General features: G+C 43.7%; 1 protein-coding gene across 1 annotated transcript in view; it reads right to left on the minus strand.

The window, feature by feature from the left end:
- Window positions 1-955: 955 nt before the first annotated feature.
- The window catches only part of HTR2A (5-hydroxytryptamine receptor 2A), a 62,531-nt gene continuing 49,638 nt past the window's right edge, over window positions 956-13,848 (minus strand). The window contains exon 3 of the mRNA XM_058276699.1: window positions 956-5,133. Within this exon, the coding sequence (XP_058132682.1) occupies window positions 4,334-5,133 (800 nt within the window). The 3' untranslated portion in view covers window positions 956-4,333. The remainder of the gene's footprint in view (window positions 5,134-13,848) is intronic.

Consider the following 13,848-nt stretch of genomic DNA (forward strand, 5'->3'; position numbering starts at 1 on the left):
TCTCAGTAAGTGACCTTGATGGTTGGCCAGGACAGGTACCAGACGCTACATGTTAGCGATGATGAAAGTGAAGTGCGAGGTAGGTTAAGGCACTTGTCCAAGCTCACATAACCAGTAAGCAGTGAAGTTAAGGTGGGGATTTGGAGCTCTAGGTCCAAACCTGGCGCTCTTTACCAGTATCAGATGGGGTGGGAGAAGAACTCGTACTTTGAAATCTGGTAACTCAGGCTGGAACTCACCACCTTCTTGCCAGCTGTGTGACCTTGGGCAGGTTGCTAACTGCTCTGAATTTCAGTTTCTTCATCTGTGAAAAAATGGGTCTACTAGCACCCATTTTATAGGATTGTTGTGACAATTCCATCAGTTAAAGAAAGCAAAGCAACCAGCTCAGTGCCTGCCTCATTCATGGCAGTTATCCAATACGTGAAGCTATAAACACATCTGGAAGAGATAACTACTTTCAATATTTCATAAACTTTTCCTATATGTCAAGGTGAAATTATGAATCAGAGCCAGTCAAGTGTGTTCCACATGCTGTGCTCCTTGGTTGACTTGAACTCCAGCCACTATCTCCTGTGACAGTGTGTGTGTGTGTGTGTGCAGGTGTTGGTGCACCTAGGTACATGCATCAGCACCCCTCAATCACCTGTGTGCAGGACTTGGGGTACGGTAGCAGCTCTCTAATTTCCTAGACTGTGTGAAGCCAGGCATAGAAATGAAAGGCAAAGCATTCATCCACTGCAGACACCTGGAAACCGCTATCTGCAGTAGTTAATGTAACAACCATTAAACTAACCCACCCGGGTGGGTCCTGGCTCTTTGACATAGCTGAGCTCCAGAAGCACAGGCTTTGGACTCTGGAAACACCAGGATGATTCTTGGCATTCCCAGGCTGCTGACCTGAAAGGTCTGGGGAATTCCATTTGGTAGACACAGCTATGGACTCAAAATTGCATTCATTTTTGAGTATACTTTATTCACAATTACTCATTCTTTCTCAAAATCTTTTAGAATACCCTTGATTAAAATAGGCACATAAAATAATCTTCACTGTATTATTTGTTACATATGGCACAGAATAACTTAACACTTTGTAAATAAATGTTTCATTGATGCACAAATGGGAGAAGCACCCTTTGCTAAAAGCAGTACAGTAACAGTTCAATTTGGCTGCAGTAACACTTTAAAAAATGACCATGTGATGGCGCTGTGGCCAAGTAGATTAAGTAGGCTTTAACCAGCTATCCCTAATGAGGGCATTTAATTCCTTTCTTTAAATATAGAAGAATCTACCAATCAACTTAAATCAGAGGAAGGTTTGTTACTGTATTGTATTGTATTGTATTGTGTTGTATTGTGTTGTATTGACTGGGAAAGAATCCTTGAATCATTAAAGACTGTGTTTCACTCAGGCAGTAGGTGGGTGTGGGTAGGGGTGGCTTGGAGGGAGACTTGAAAGCTGTAGTCATCTTAAGTCCTCAGACTAAATAAAAGACTCAATGGTATCATTTTATTTTTGATCAATAAACTATAAGTATCGACCACTGTTTTTGCCATTCTCATAGAATTGCGTTAATGTTTTCCCACAAAATTAGAGAAACTTCCAATTTATTTAATGAGCTGACATGCCTGTTACACTGTAATCTGCTTGGACAGCAATGGAAGGTCATAGAAATGGTAGAACATGAATTCACATTTAAATTGACATGATACAAACATGCACACATGTGCATATACTGATTGTTTTCATTAGTAATCCTTGCTTTTCCTCCATATAAATATATAAATATTGAATAAAGTGCATGGGAATATGTCTGTACATATATACAGGTACATGTTTAACTATATACACTTGAATAGATATCTATATAGAGAAAAAAAAACAGATAAACATTTGTAACATCTATGTAGTCAAAAGACACCTGCCAGGCAGTATTTATGCTCATTCAGATCAAGATTGAGTATATCGGGTAGAGGTTTTTCTCTATTATATAATGAGATGTACAGAGTCATAAACTAACGCAAAATACGTTAGAGCAGAGATTGTCTCACATTTGTATTTTCATAAGTAAATATCGTATAATCATTAAGGAATAAAATTCAAGTTCAGGCTTGGTACTAGCGGTTTACTAGAAATTCTAGCTTTGAAATAGTAAACCATCTTTTCTGTCAGCAATGTGTCTGTGAGGACATAATTAGGATAGACCTCATACATTTCCAAATTCCACAGTGGCGCCTCTCACAGTTTTCAGTTTTCAAATCTATAATTTTTCAAAGGGCTCACAATTTCTCATTCAACATGAAGTCCGTCAGTTTTGGAATCACATATCTTATACCTATTCCATGAACAGTGTGCAATTTAGCCTAGAGAAACAGAGAATCAAGATGGATTAACTGCTGCTTACCTCTTTCTGTTTTTAGCAAACTTTTCTACAAAATGTTATCTCCTTTCTTTTCACTGCAGAGTCCAGTGTCTGTAAGTCATTACTCAAAGGAGTTAGTTTTACTCTTATGAGTTGGTTTAGAGAGAGGGAACAAAGATTTTGCTCACAAATGTGGTTCTCATAGCTTGGGTCCAGGTTGAGAAATGCATGTTTCTAAATTAATTGCAATTTTTGACCACAAATGATTTTTTTTTCCTTCTCCTTTGGTTGGTATTCAATGGCAACCAATCTGAAAAACTTATTTGAGATTATTGAATATATTCTTAAAGTTGAAATAAACCTGTTTGTGGGCCAGATAAAAAAGAAATCAATTGCACTGGTTTTCAAAATGTCTGTCTGTATTTTAGGTGAGGGCCATTTCGGTTTAGTCATTTTCTTTAAAGGCAAGGATTTTGATCTCATTATTTTTCTAGCCCTAGTACCTAGCAGCTTGTTTCATACATAGCATACACTCAGTAGATGGTTGTAGAACCAGGCTGGAGTGTCAGGAAAAAATATATATTAAGTGATCCAAGGGAAACGGACTTTGGCCCAGTGGTTAGGGCGTCCGTCTACCATATGGGAGGTCCGCGGTTCAAACCCCAGGCCTCCTTGACCCGTGTGGAGCTGGCCATGCGCAGTGCTGATGCGCGCAAGGAGTGCCGTGCCACGCAAGGGTGTCCCCCGCGTAGGGGAGCCCCACGCGCAAGAAGTGCGCCCGTGAGGAAAGCCGCCCAGCGTGAAAAGAAAGAGCAGCCTGCCCAGGAATGGCGCCGCCCACACTTCCCGTGCCGCTGACGACAACAGAAGCGGACAAAGAAACAAGACGCAGCAAACAGACACCAAGAACAGACAACCAGGGGAGGGGGGGAATTAAATAAATAAATAAATCTTTAAAAAAAAAAAAAAAAAAAGTGATCCAAAAGCCTCAGTTTACCTGGTGGGTGGCAATGGGGAAGACGCCCACTTTTTACAGAGATGTTCTGACACATCCATCTCCCCACTGCTTACTGCTCGAAGGAGGGAGCATTGGATGCAGTTGTCAGAGAGCAAGTGACCAAAAGCCCACTGGGGGTGCCCTGGAAAAGCCACATCTAGCAATGTATTTGGTAATGCTAAGTTATCCTTTTCAGAGTTTACCTAGTGGAACAAACACTAAACAAGACCACGTTGGAAGTTCAGAGTAAAATTCAGTATAAACTCATGAGAAGTAGAAGAGAAAGCAGGAATAATTATTAAATAACATTTAAAATCTCTGTCACTGCTGAGAAGAATTAACTTGAAAGGCAGCAAATGCCAGCAACCTTATGAATATTTCAAAACGGCATCTGTGAAAAAGCAGGAGTGGAAAACGTCTTTCATTGAACTGTTTCAGCCATACAGATTTTATAACACTGACCTTAGTGTTTTCTTTTTCTTTCAAAATATATATCTTGGTGAGTTTTAATAAGAGTTTTCCTTTATTTAAGAGGTCATTATTATCAACAGTTTTTCACTATTTATAGATATTTACATTTACAGCAAGAGGTTACCCATTCAGTCCAACATCATCAATTAAGCACATAGTAGCAAGGTTTCCATTGGAAAACAGAAAATAATTTAGATTTACTTATGGCCTCATTATATTTATACAATAAAAGCTAATTATTTTAAGACAGTCTCATTTACAATATTAAAAATAAGTATCAGAAAGCTCACAACGGAAATGCTGTGAGGACGTTTTTGAAGTGCACATTTTGTGGCATTTTACCCTGCTTTTCACGGACAGAATAAAACGAGGCATATTTTGATAGGACTGTTGGCTTCCACGAGACTGGTCTCATTTTTTTCCAGCCTGCCCATGTTTCTCCCCCCAGCAAGGTGAAAACTTGCTCGTTGTGCGCCTCCCTCGGTCGCCGTGGCAACGAGCCTCACACGCAGCTCACCTTCTCCTCCAGGGCGCTGCTCCTGCCCGCGGCAGCCTCCTCGGGACGCGGCTTCCTCAGGGCCCCCGCGCCGCGGTCGCTCTCCGTGGCCTTGGCCTGCCCCTCGGAGCCCCTCGACTGTCCCGCCGGCAGCTGGCTCGACTTGTAGGCCAGCGCCGGGATGGTGTTCACCAGGATGAGCTGCAGCGGCTTCTTGCTCTCCTTGTACTGGCACTGGATGTAGCGCGAGAAGGCGGCGCGGTAGGTCTTGTTGAAGAGCGTGTAGACCAGCGGGTTGACGGCCGAGGAGAGGTAGCCGATCCACACGAAGACGTTGAGCAGGGCCCCGAGCACCGCCTCGTTGCAGGACTCCTTGCAGATGACCGCCATGATGTTGGTGATGAAGAAGGGGCACCACATGACCACGAAGAGGAAGAAGACGATGCCCAGCACCTTGCACGCCTTCTGCTCGTTGCTGATGGACTGCATGGTCCTGCGGCCCTGGGCCGCCGGCTCGCGGTGGATGGACCGCTGGAAGAGCTTCTCGGAGGACAGCGAGCTCTGCGGCAGGAAGCTGAAGGAGGACAGCTTGGCCCGCGCGCCCAGGTCGCCCACGCACAGGGTGGCCTCCTTCTGGAGGGACTTGATGGTCAGAAAGTAGGTGATGACCATGATGGTGAGGGGGATGAAGAAGGACACGAAGGAGCCGATCAGGACAAAGTTGTCGTCCGCCAGGAGGCAGCTCCCTTCCTTGAAGACTTTGGAATCGTCCTGCAGCCCGAAGACTGGGATTGGCATCGATATACCTGGAGAGTGGACAGAAGGCCAGTGCGATTACTAAGGAATCCGAGGGAGCGCCACGTCATCGTGGTCATTCAAAGGATTTTACAGCACTCTCGTTTATAGACTTCACGGACACTTTCAAGGAGATTTCAGAATCCCTCTGGGCTCGCTTAGGTTAGCTAAGGATATAGATAGTTTCCTATACTGGTATATTGAGTTGCTCTACGTAGTCCTTTACTTATAGAGAAATGTAATAAATCTAGCTTTAATTTTCATGCTACATTTTTCTGATTATAGCATTATACTTACTGATGAAAATACACATAGCAGTTAAAAAAAGCAAATCACCAGTCATTCCACCCTCCAGAGGTCATCACTAGTAAAATGGTGATGTTGTTTTTACTGATAACTACATGCATATACACTAAGTATATACATTTTAAAAGAATGGAGATTATATTTCATAGAGACTTAATGTAACCCTTTTCACATAACATTACACTGTAAGGGTGACTTATTAAAGTAGCTCTATTAAATTATAAACATAATACATACTTTTTTCCTAGAATATTTGGAAAATACAGAAGAAGAGCAACTAATAAATAAAAATAATGTGTATTCTCACCAGCCAGGGGCATCCATAATTTACATTTTGCATATTTTCTTCTTTCCATGTACATGTCTATGTAAATATACATGTGTTTTCAGTACTGTATGTTTAGTTTTAGATCCTGCTATTCCACTTAACATTAAATTGTAAGATATATATATTTTGTAAAATATGTTTGAAAGTATGATTTTCTATTACATATTTAAAGTAACTTTAACAATTTTGATTATTTTTTAAAAAACCTTACGATGGAAAAATTTAAACATCTACAAAAGAAGATCAGCATAATGAATCCATCAACCAGCTTCAACAATTAAGGGCAACCTTGTTTTATCTATACCCCATTCACTGCCACCCCTTGCATGTGATTTTGAAACCCCAGACATCATACCATTTAATCTTTAAATATTTTATTATAGGTCTCTGAGAGCTATGTGCTTTTTTAAAAATTTACTTTATTTCTTATTTCTCTCACCCCTCCCCCCCCCCCCCCCCCCCCAGTTATCTGCTCTCTGTGTCCATTTGCTGTGTGTTCTTCTGTGACCACTTCTATCCTTGTCAGCGGCACCGGGAATCTGTGTCTCTTTTTTTGGGTCATCTTGTGTCAGCTCTCCGTGTGTGCGGCACCACTCCTGGGCAGGCTGCACTTTCTTTTGTGCTGGGCGGCTCTCCTTATGGGGCGCACTCATTGCGTGTGGGGCTCCCCTATGCGGGGACACCCCTGTGTGGCAGGGCACTCCTTGCATGCATCAGCACTGCACATGGCCAGCTCCACACGGGTCAGGGAGGCCCAGGGTTTGAACCGTGGACCTCCCATGTGGTAGGCAGATGCCCTAACTACTGGGCCAAGTCCACTTCCCTGCACCCTTAAGAAAACTAATATTATTGCAATGCCATCCTCAGTCCTATATAGAAATTCAATATTTCCTTAATATCATTGAATACAGAGTTGGTATTCAAATGTCCAGCTGAACCTGAGCCCCTCGTCACTTGCTCTGTCACTCAAATCGGGGGCCTGTAAACCTCCCTCAGATGCACAGCTTAGACAGGGCAAGGCGCAGAAGCGGGTAAAGGCAACCCTTGGCCTCTGGTCCTGTGATCTGCTCCCCCACAGTTATGGGACCTCAGTTAAAGGAGCTTCCAGGGGCCACCAGAGTGCGGCTTTGCCCCCTTCTGAGGCGCAGCAATGCCCGAGGTCAGCTCTTGCGGCGCAGGCCGCCACTACCACCTCTGCTCCTGGGGCCCTGAGGTGTTTCCCACTCCTCACCTGGGACAGGTCAGGCCAAGGGACTCGTGTGGCTGCCTGTTCTCTCTTCCATAGAAGAGGGACGGGAATGGAGAGGAAACGTGGATCAGACACTCTGTACAGTCTAGTTTGAGGTTGCTTCTCCCTTGAACGGGTAGACACAAGGAGAACGAGGAAGAATAGTTTCCTCCCAATGGCTGCACATGCTTTCAGCTCCCTCAGGGCTGTTGACCAGGGAGGGTCCACATCCCAGCTTCCCACCCCTCTTTGGAATCCAGTGTGTGGTCTCAACCCAGCCAGGAGCACAGGCTTCCTTGCAGAGGTGGGGCCACCTTCCACTCTTGGCCGTCCCTCTGGAAAATCCCTTGAGGACCCGTAATCTAATTTTTGCAAACTCAGACCTCAGACACGACTGTTTTAAATCCACATCACTGCACAACTGGCCGTCCTAGCTAAGGGAGGGCACTAGCTTGAGTTAATGAAATATTGAACGAAAATCTTTCTTAGTGACATTTGCCATTATGTTCAAAGACTTAATTGGCAATATTTTCCACGTGTCGATGCAAGGCTGCCCTAGCATTCTTGGAAGGTGGAGATAAATGGCATCAGAGCTGTTTTTAAGGACACTAGGTATCCTTAGTGACTCTCTGTTCCCTTCCTGCCTCTCTGTCCCTGGCCCACTGTTGGGAACATTTTGTGGGTCTAGAAGAGAAGGAAGAGCTGTGGTTCCAAGAGGAACATCTTCTGAGACTCTGGGGCACCCGCCCAGTTCTGCTGATCCTTCAGAAAACTGCTAGTGAATGTCAAGATGCTATTTCCAAGTGTTTAAACATTTGTCTGTGAAAGATGATTCCCCGGCTCCTCTGCAGGGTCTTTGCTAGACCGGGAGGCTGCTCGGGGCTTAGCACAGGTGCTGTAGAGACAGGGGAGCCTGGCTGGCTGGCGTCTTGGCCCGGCGCCTCCATCGCTGCAGGCCTTCATGCCTCGTCTATAGGAGGAGGCTGCCGCAGCATGCCTCCGTGGACATGGTGATGAGAAAATGAATCAGATACACAGAGCACCGAGGACAGTGTCTCTCACAGAAAGTGCAGGCTCTACTGGTGGCAGAGGTCAGGAGAGAAGCTTCTTCTGCACGCAAAAATATTCAGAGTAAATTCTTGAACATTGTTTTGTTCTAATCGGCTTTGCTTTGCCTGTTTATGTCAGACTTTAATATAGATCTTTAATATAGATCTTCTTAAACCAGAAGAAGTTGAAGACCTTGGCTAACTGCTATACAACCAATAGCGATGTACTCCCTAACTTCTGCCGGGGTGACATAGGGTCTCCATCGATTTTAATTTTGTGCAGCCAGGACTGTTGATTGCTTTTTTAATGTGGTGAATTACAGCCCTATTAGTCATGATACTCATAAACAAAATACTGACTGTCCAAAAGACCAGGTGTGATTTTGTTATTAAACTCTTAGGAGTTCATTTTCCTGGTTAATACAAAGGAAATCATACAAGTGGCAATTCTCAATTAGGCGGAACATTGGATTACCTAACACACCAAAGTCTTCAGCCATTTGGAATTCAGAAGAGTGATTTGGTGATTGGGGAGAACACGTACGCATGCGCGCGCGTGCACACACACCTCAGGGGCAGGGGTGATGGAGCCCCCGCCTTCTTAGCTGCCTTCTGGGCTTGACACGATGTGGCAGGATGGCAGCAGTAGGTTATTCTGTGCCTAGAAGGGGACCGTTGATTTGCAAGGGCAGAAACAAGCGGATTAGGCTTCTAAATGGCCCATTCTTCGTCACACTTAAGAAAAGTATCCTGAAATGCTCACGTACCATTCTTTTTCAGTGCCTCCCTCATAGTAAGGGGTCAATAAGTGTTCATAGAAAGACTAACTAGATAGTTAAAGCCATAGGCTCCAAAGGAGTGGAAAAAATTGTACTTCAAAGAACTAGCACACTATGCTAGACTTTGGGTACAACAAACGGTCCAAAACACACTCCTACCAAGAGAGATGACGACACTGGCTGATAGCCAAGGTTGTGGCCGCAGCCATCTCCCGTGCATTCGTTTCTGGCTGCCTCGTTTGATAATAGCTGCTTTTGGAGACCTGACATCTCCTCGCACTTGAAATTTCTGCATGTAAAGCATTTTCCTTTAGGAACAGACAGTAGCTTGAGCTACGTGACTATGCATTTGATTTAATATATTTTTCTAGAGAAGTGAAAAACAACCATCAAAATTCAAACCAGTATTGGATCCTCCACGCACATTTTAATTTCTTTCCATGAAACTCAGACAATGAAATGAACGTGAAACATTTGTATCCCAGAACGTGAAATCTTTGATAGGCGTCTTTCTTTTAGTATAGCTCTGCTTACTCTTTGCACACAAGGTTTGCTTGCATTTCTAGCATCTTACCACTGCCAGGGTAGATGGCCTTAACTCTAAACCTTCGGCCTGAAAGCCAGCTTCATTCTCTCTCTCTCTTTTAAAGCAGTTTTATTAAGATTTGCTCACATACCATACAGTTCATCCCAAGTGCAATCAGAGGCTTTTAGATTAACCACAGAGTTGTGCATTCATCACAGTTGATTTTAGAACATTTTCATGACTCCAAAAAGAAAAACACCATACCCTTTAGCAGTCACCTCTCAAGTTCCTTCTCCATCTCCAGTCCTATGTGATCACTAATCTATTTCTGCCTCTATAGATTTATCTGTTTTCTTTTATATAAATGGAATCCTACAATACGGTAATGCTTTGTGTCTAGTTTCTATCACTTAGCATAGTTTTTAAAAGTTATTATTTAGTTAGAAAAGTCATCAGCTTACCAATCAATCGTGCATAACATACAGGGCTCCCGTACATCCCCCCACCACTAGCACCTTGCATTGTTGTGGCACATTTTTGCAGGTTTATTCTTAATTTTAGATTTTTACCCTTTACTATCTTAGGACTGAAGATACTTCCAAGTATTCCTTCCTTGGGAAACGAGAAGGTTTGCTTGCTGGGCAGGAACCTCTGGTAGAGAAGAGTCACCTGGAAGAGGATCTCCGGAAGCCTCAGGTTAGGGAGGAAGCAGAGGGGACAGAAAACAATAGTTCAGGCCCTGGAGAAAAAGATCGTGGCTTGGATCAGAGGTTTCGGTTCCCTCGTGTGGTGGACTGAGTTGTGTACCTGGTTGGGACATGTCCTTGGTCCCCATTTGGGTAGATGTGGACTCATTGTAAATAACGTCTTCAAGATGTGACTTCAGTTAAGGTGTGGCTGCGCCGAAGTGGGCTGAGCTTTAATGAGTCACTCACAGGCAGAATGAAACCGCTGGAGAAGGGCCCCGAGAGGCTGCCATGCATGCGACACCCAAGCCCAGGACCAGCGTCGCCGGCTGCCGGCCCAAGAACGCAACAGACTTTGGGGAGAAAGCACTGCCATGCTGACCCCTCGATTCTGGACTTCTCTTAGCTTCAAAACTGCCAGCCAATGAATTCCCAGTGTCAAGCAAACCCATTGTATTGTGTATTTTAGCAGCGGGGAAATTAAAATATATGGGAACTGCTCCGTCTTTTACTTTGCATTTTAACACCTGCCTGATGACAGGAAATGAATTCTTTCCAGTTAGAGATATGGGTTTACTAGCAGTTTGATGAGTAACTACTACAGGATAGTTTAGTTATGGGAACAAAGGATCAGCTCTACAGGGTAACTACCCTGGACTCACTATCCTTTTAAGAACGGCCATGAGGCTCAAGAGTTGCTAAACTCATTACAATCTATGGTCTGCTGACAAGTAAAAGTACCTAAAAATGAGAGCTGGATAAGTATGTCAGTACTTAAGAAGTCACATGTTTCTTTTTAGAGCATTGCTAAATAGTAGTATTAACAAATTGCAACTTTTAAAGTATATTCACATATTCATTCATTTGCAACTGATTTTTCACAAAACAGACAAAAGTACCCACTTTGCCCCATGGACAGATACAAATTTCATTTCTCTGTGTGAATTACATCAATATTCCATGTACAGAACACCTACTCACTTCCCCACACTCAGTCACTCATGCACACAAACTCACATGCACACACTCATCCACTCACACACTCACACACACAGTCACTGATGCACACTCATGCACTCACACACTCACATGCAGTCACTCATGCACACTCATCCACTCACACTCACATGTACACAGTCACGCACACACTCATCTACTCACACACATGCACCAGTCACTCACACACACTCATCCACTCACACTCACACAAACTTAGCCACTCTTTCACACTCACATACTCACACACTCGTGCACAACAGTCACTCATGCACCCTTTCACACACTCACATGCACACAGACATCACACACTCAGTCACTCACACTTACTTCCCCATGATTCTCTTTACCCTGGTACCTTCTTTCATTCATTCTTTAATCTCAAAGTGAAAATTTCCTCTAGCGAGACATTATTCTTTGAAGCCAGACTGATATTTTAAAAAGAAAACCCTTATAATAACACTTAGATTCTTACCTATATAGCTGTTATTCTCAAATTTAACACACATGAGAATCACCTTGGGAGCTTTTAAAAATTACACTGCTTGGGCCCCCTTCCCAGAGATCTGATTCATAAGAACTTTAAAAATACTATTGCCTAAACTCCACGTGGATATTATTATTTAAAAAAGACCAAACATAAAAAAATCGTGTGTGGATGGTCCTAAAACACAACCAGTGTTGAGAAACCTGAAGAGATAGGATTAAAAGCACAGTAAAAGGCATTTATTTAGAAGTAAAATTAAATCCAAGTAAAGTTTTACAGCTTTGTGCTTTACCTTCTTTAAATAAATCTATTAAATTTCCCACAGACTTGGGCTAACGTCCCACAGGCAAGCAAAGCAGAGAACTGACCAAGAGGGAAAGCAATATTCCCTGTATTCCTTCCCCAACACGGGCCTGACTTATCTGGAAAACGAAATGTGTTGAGGGAGGTTTTTGTGTTAAGCCATTTAAGTCACTGTTTCAACTATTTGGCTGTTATGACTAAAGCTCCAAAAGGTTTTACACCCTGGTTCTGTGCCAGGCAGTGTTCAGTACCTGAGAAGAAATGCTCAAAGTCTCCTGGAAGTACCAGCAGGGTGCCCTGCCTCAACTGTGCAAGCCGAATGCCACCACAGAGTCCTGGAAAGACCCCTTCTTCTGACACATACACACCCCCCCAGCTCCCTTTCCTTTCTATTTCACAGTTGAGAGATTGTGTCTTTAATATGCAAATTGGGCACTGAAAAGGAAAGACTGAGTTCTGACTCAGAACTTGGGTGTCATTGTCACTGTCACTCCTGGAAGCCCCTCCACGTCTCCTGTTCATGGGCAGATTTACTTCTTTCCACCGTCTTGCCCTGGCACAGGCTACGAAACCCAAATAGAATCTGAACCAGGTAATGTAAGTAGAATAAATTATCCTCGTCTTCTTTGGCTTTTGGAATCACAAGTAAGGAAGCAACTTTTCAAATTCCTCACTTCACCTTGTCATCCACGGCCTCTTTCTTTTTAATACACAGATATCACACTGCCCATCAGTAACAGAAAAGGATTCTTTCCTAGAACACATTTTGCAACATGCTGACGAGCAAAGGCTTATTTAGAAAATGAATTCACCTCTGCCCCATGGTGTTGAAATGCATCTTTCCTTTCTTCCACTTGTTTTAAGAGGACAGGTTTTGGATACTGAACCATTGCCCCTAAAGGAAAAGCAGCTTTAGGTTTCTGAGAGCATCTGTTCATAAAATTTGGTCAACTGATTTCGTGGAGTTTGTCTTATGTGTGTTTCTGTTTAGTTTCGCCTTATTTAAAATATATTGTCAATTTTTTTTAAACATTGACCTCACCACCAACAGCACTAGAACTCTCGTGGGAACAAAGCCTTGTCTAACATGCCTCTTTCTCCATAAGGCATGTTATGGCCTTCTTGCACTTAGGAACACTAGACAGCACTTTGGCTTTACACCTGAGGGCCATTTTAAACAGTGAAATCACAAACAAAAGACACAGAAATGCAAAAGTATGTGGTAATAAATATACCATGAAAGAGACATGCATTCACAATTTGAGAGATGAAACAAGAAGGCAAAATGTCACCTCATTTGACCTCAGTTGGGAACATGTACATGGAGGGACTCAAATTTTTCACCAGTCTGCACAGGTCTGGGAGTGACAGCAAAATGGCTGTGAATACTGATTTGGGGCTGGGTGGATTTTCAAATCTGGAATCTGTGAATCGTGAGGGTCAAGCAGAGCTGGCTATTTCCACTAGCCACAGTGATTTGAGGAGCACCCAAGTCATGCCTGCTCCGTGTGGTAGACTCCGTGTCCCAATATGTCAGGCGTGTTCGAGAGAGAGTTCCCACGGTGTGGATCTATGATGCTTCAGAGGGAAAACTAATGATTCAAGCTCAAGCTTCAGCAGCCACAGACACACAGCAGGGGAGATGCCCAAGGTCATGGATCATGGAAAGGAAGACTCTACTAGGAGAGAAGACCTGGAGAACAGCTCGTGTGAGAGGGCTCTGGTGGCCACTGGGGCAGTGCACTGTGAACTCTGAGAGGTACAGAGGCTCACCTCTCAGCTTTGCCCTGGACCAGCTCTGGTGCCACCCCCTTTCCTGAAATGCTCTGCCAACCAGCAGCAGCTCCAGAACATCTCTGGGCTTAGGAGTGGAAGCTGGTTGGGCGTGGGGCAGGGAGGTACCTGTCTTGTGGTTACATTTGCATAAGAAGACCGCTTTGTTTACGTTGATTGTATGATGACTTAGGTGGTTTAGGGGCTGCTGATGGAGATGATGCTACTAAACCAGGTCCTACCTTTCTTTTTCACATCATCTATC

Source organism: Dasypus novemcinctus, chromosome 15 (genome assembly GCF_030445035.2).
Source record: "Dasypus novemcinctus isolate mDasNov1 chromosome 15, mDasNov1.1.hap2, whole genome shotgun sequence".
NCBI lineage: Eukaryota > Metazoa > Chordata > Mammalia > Cingulata > Dasypodidae > Dasypus > Dasypus novemcinctus.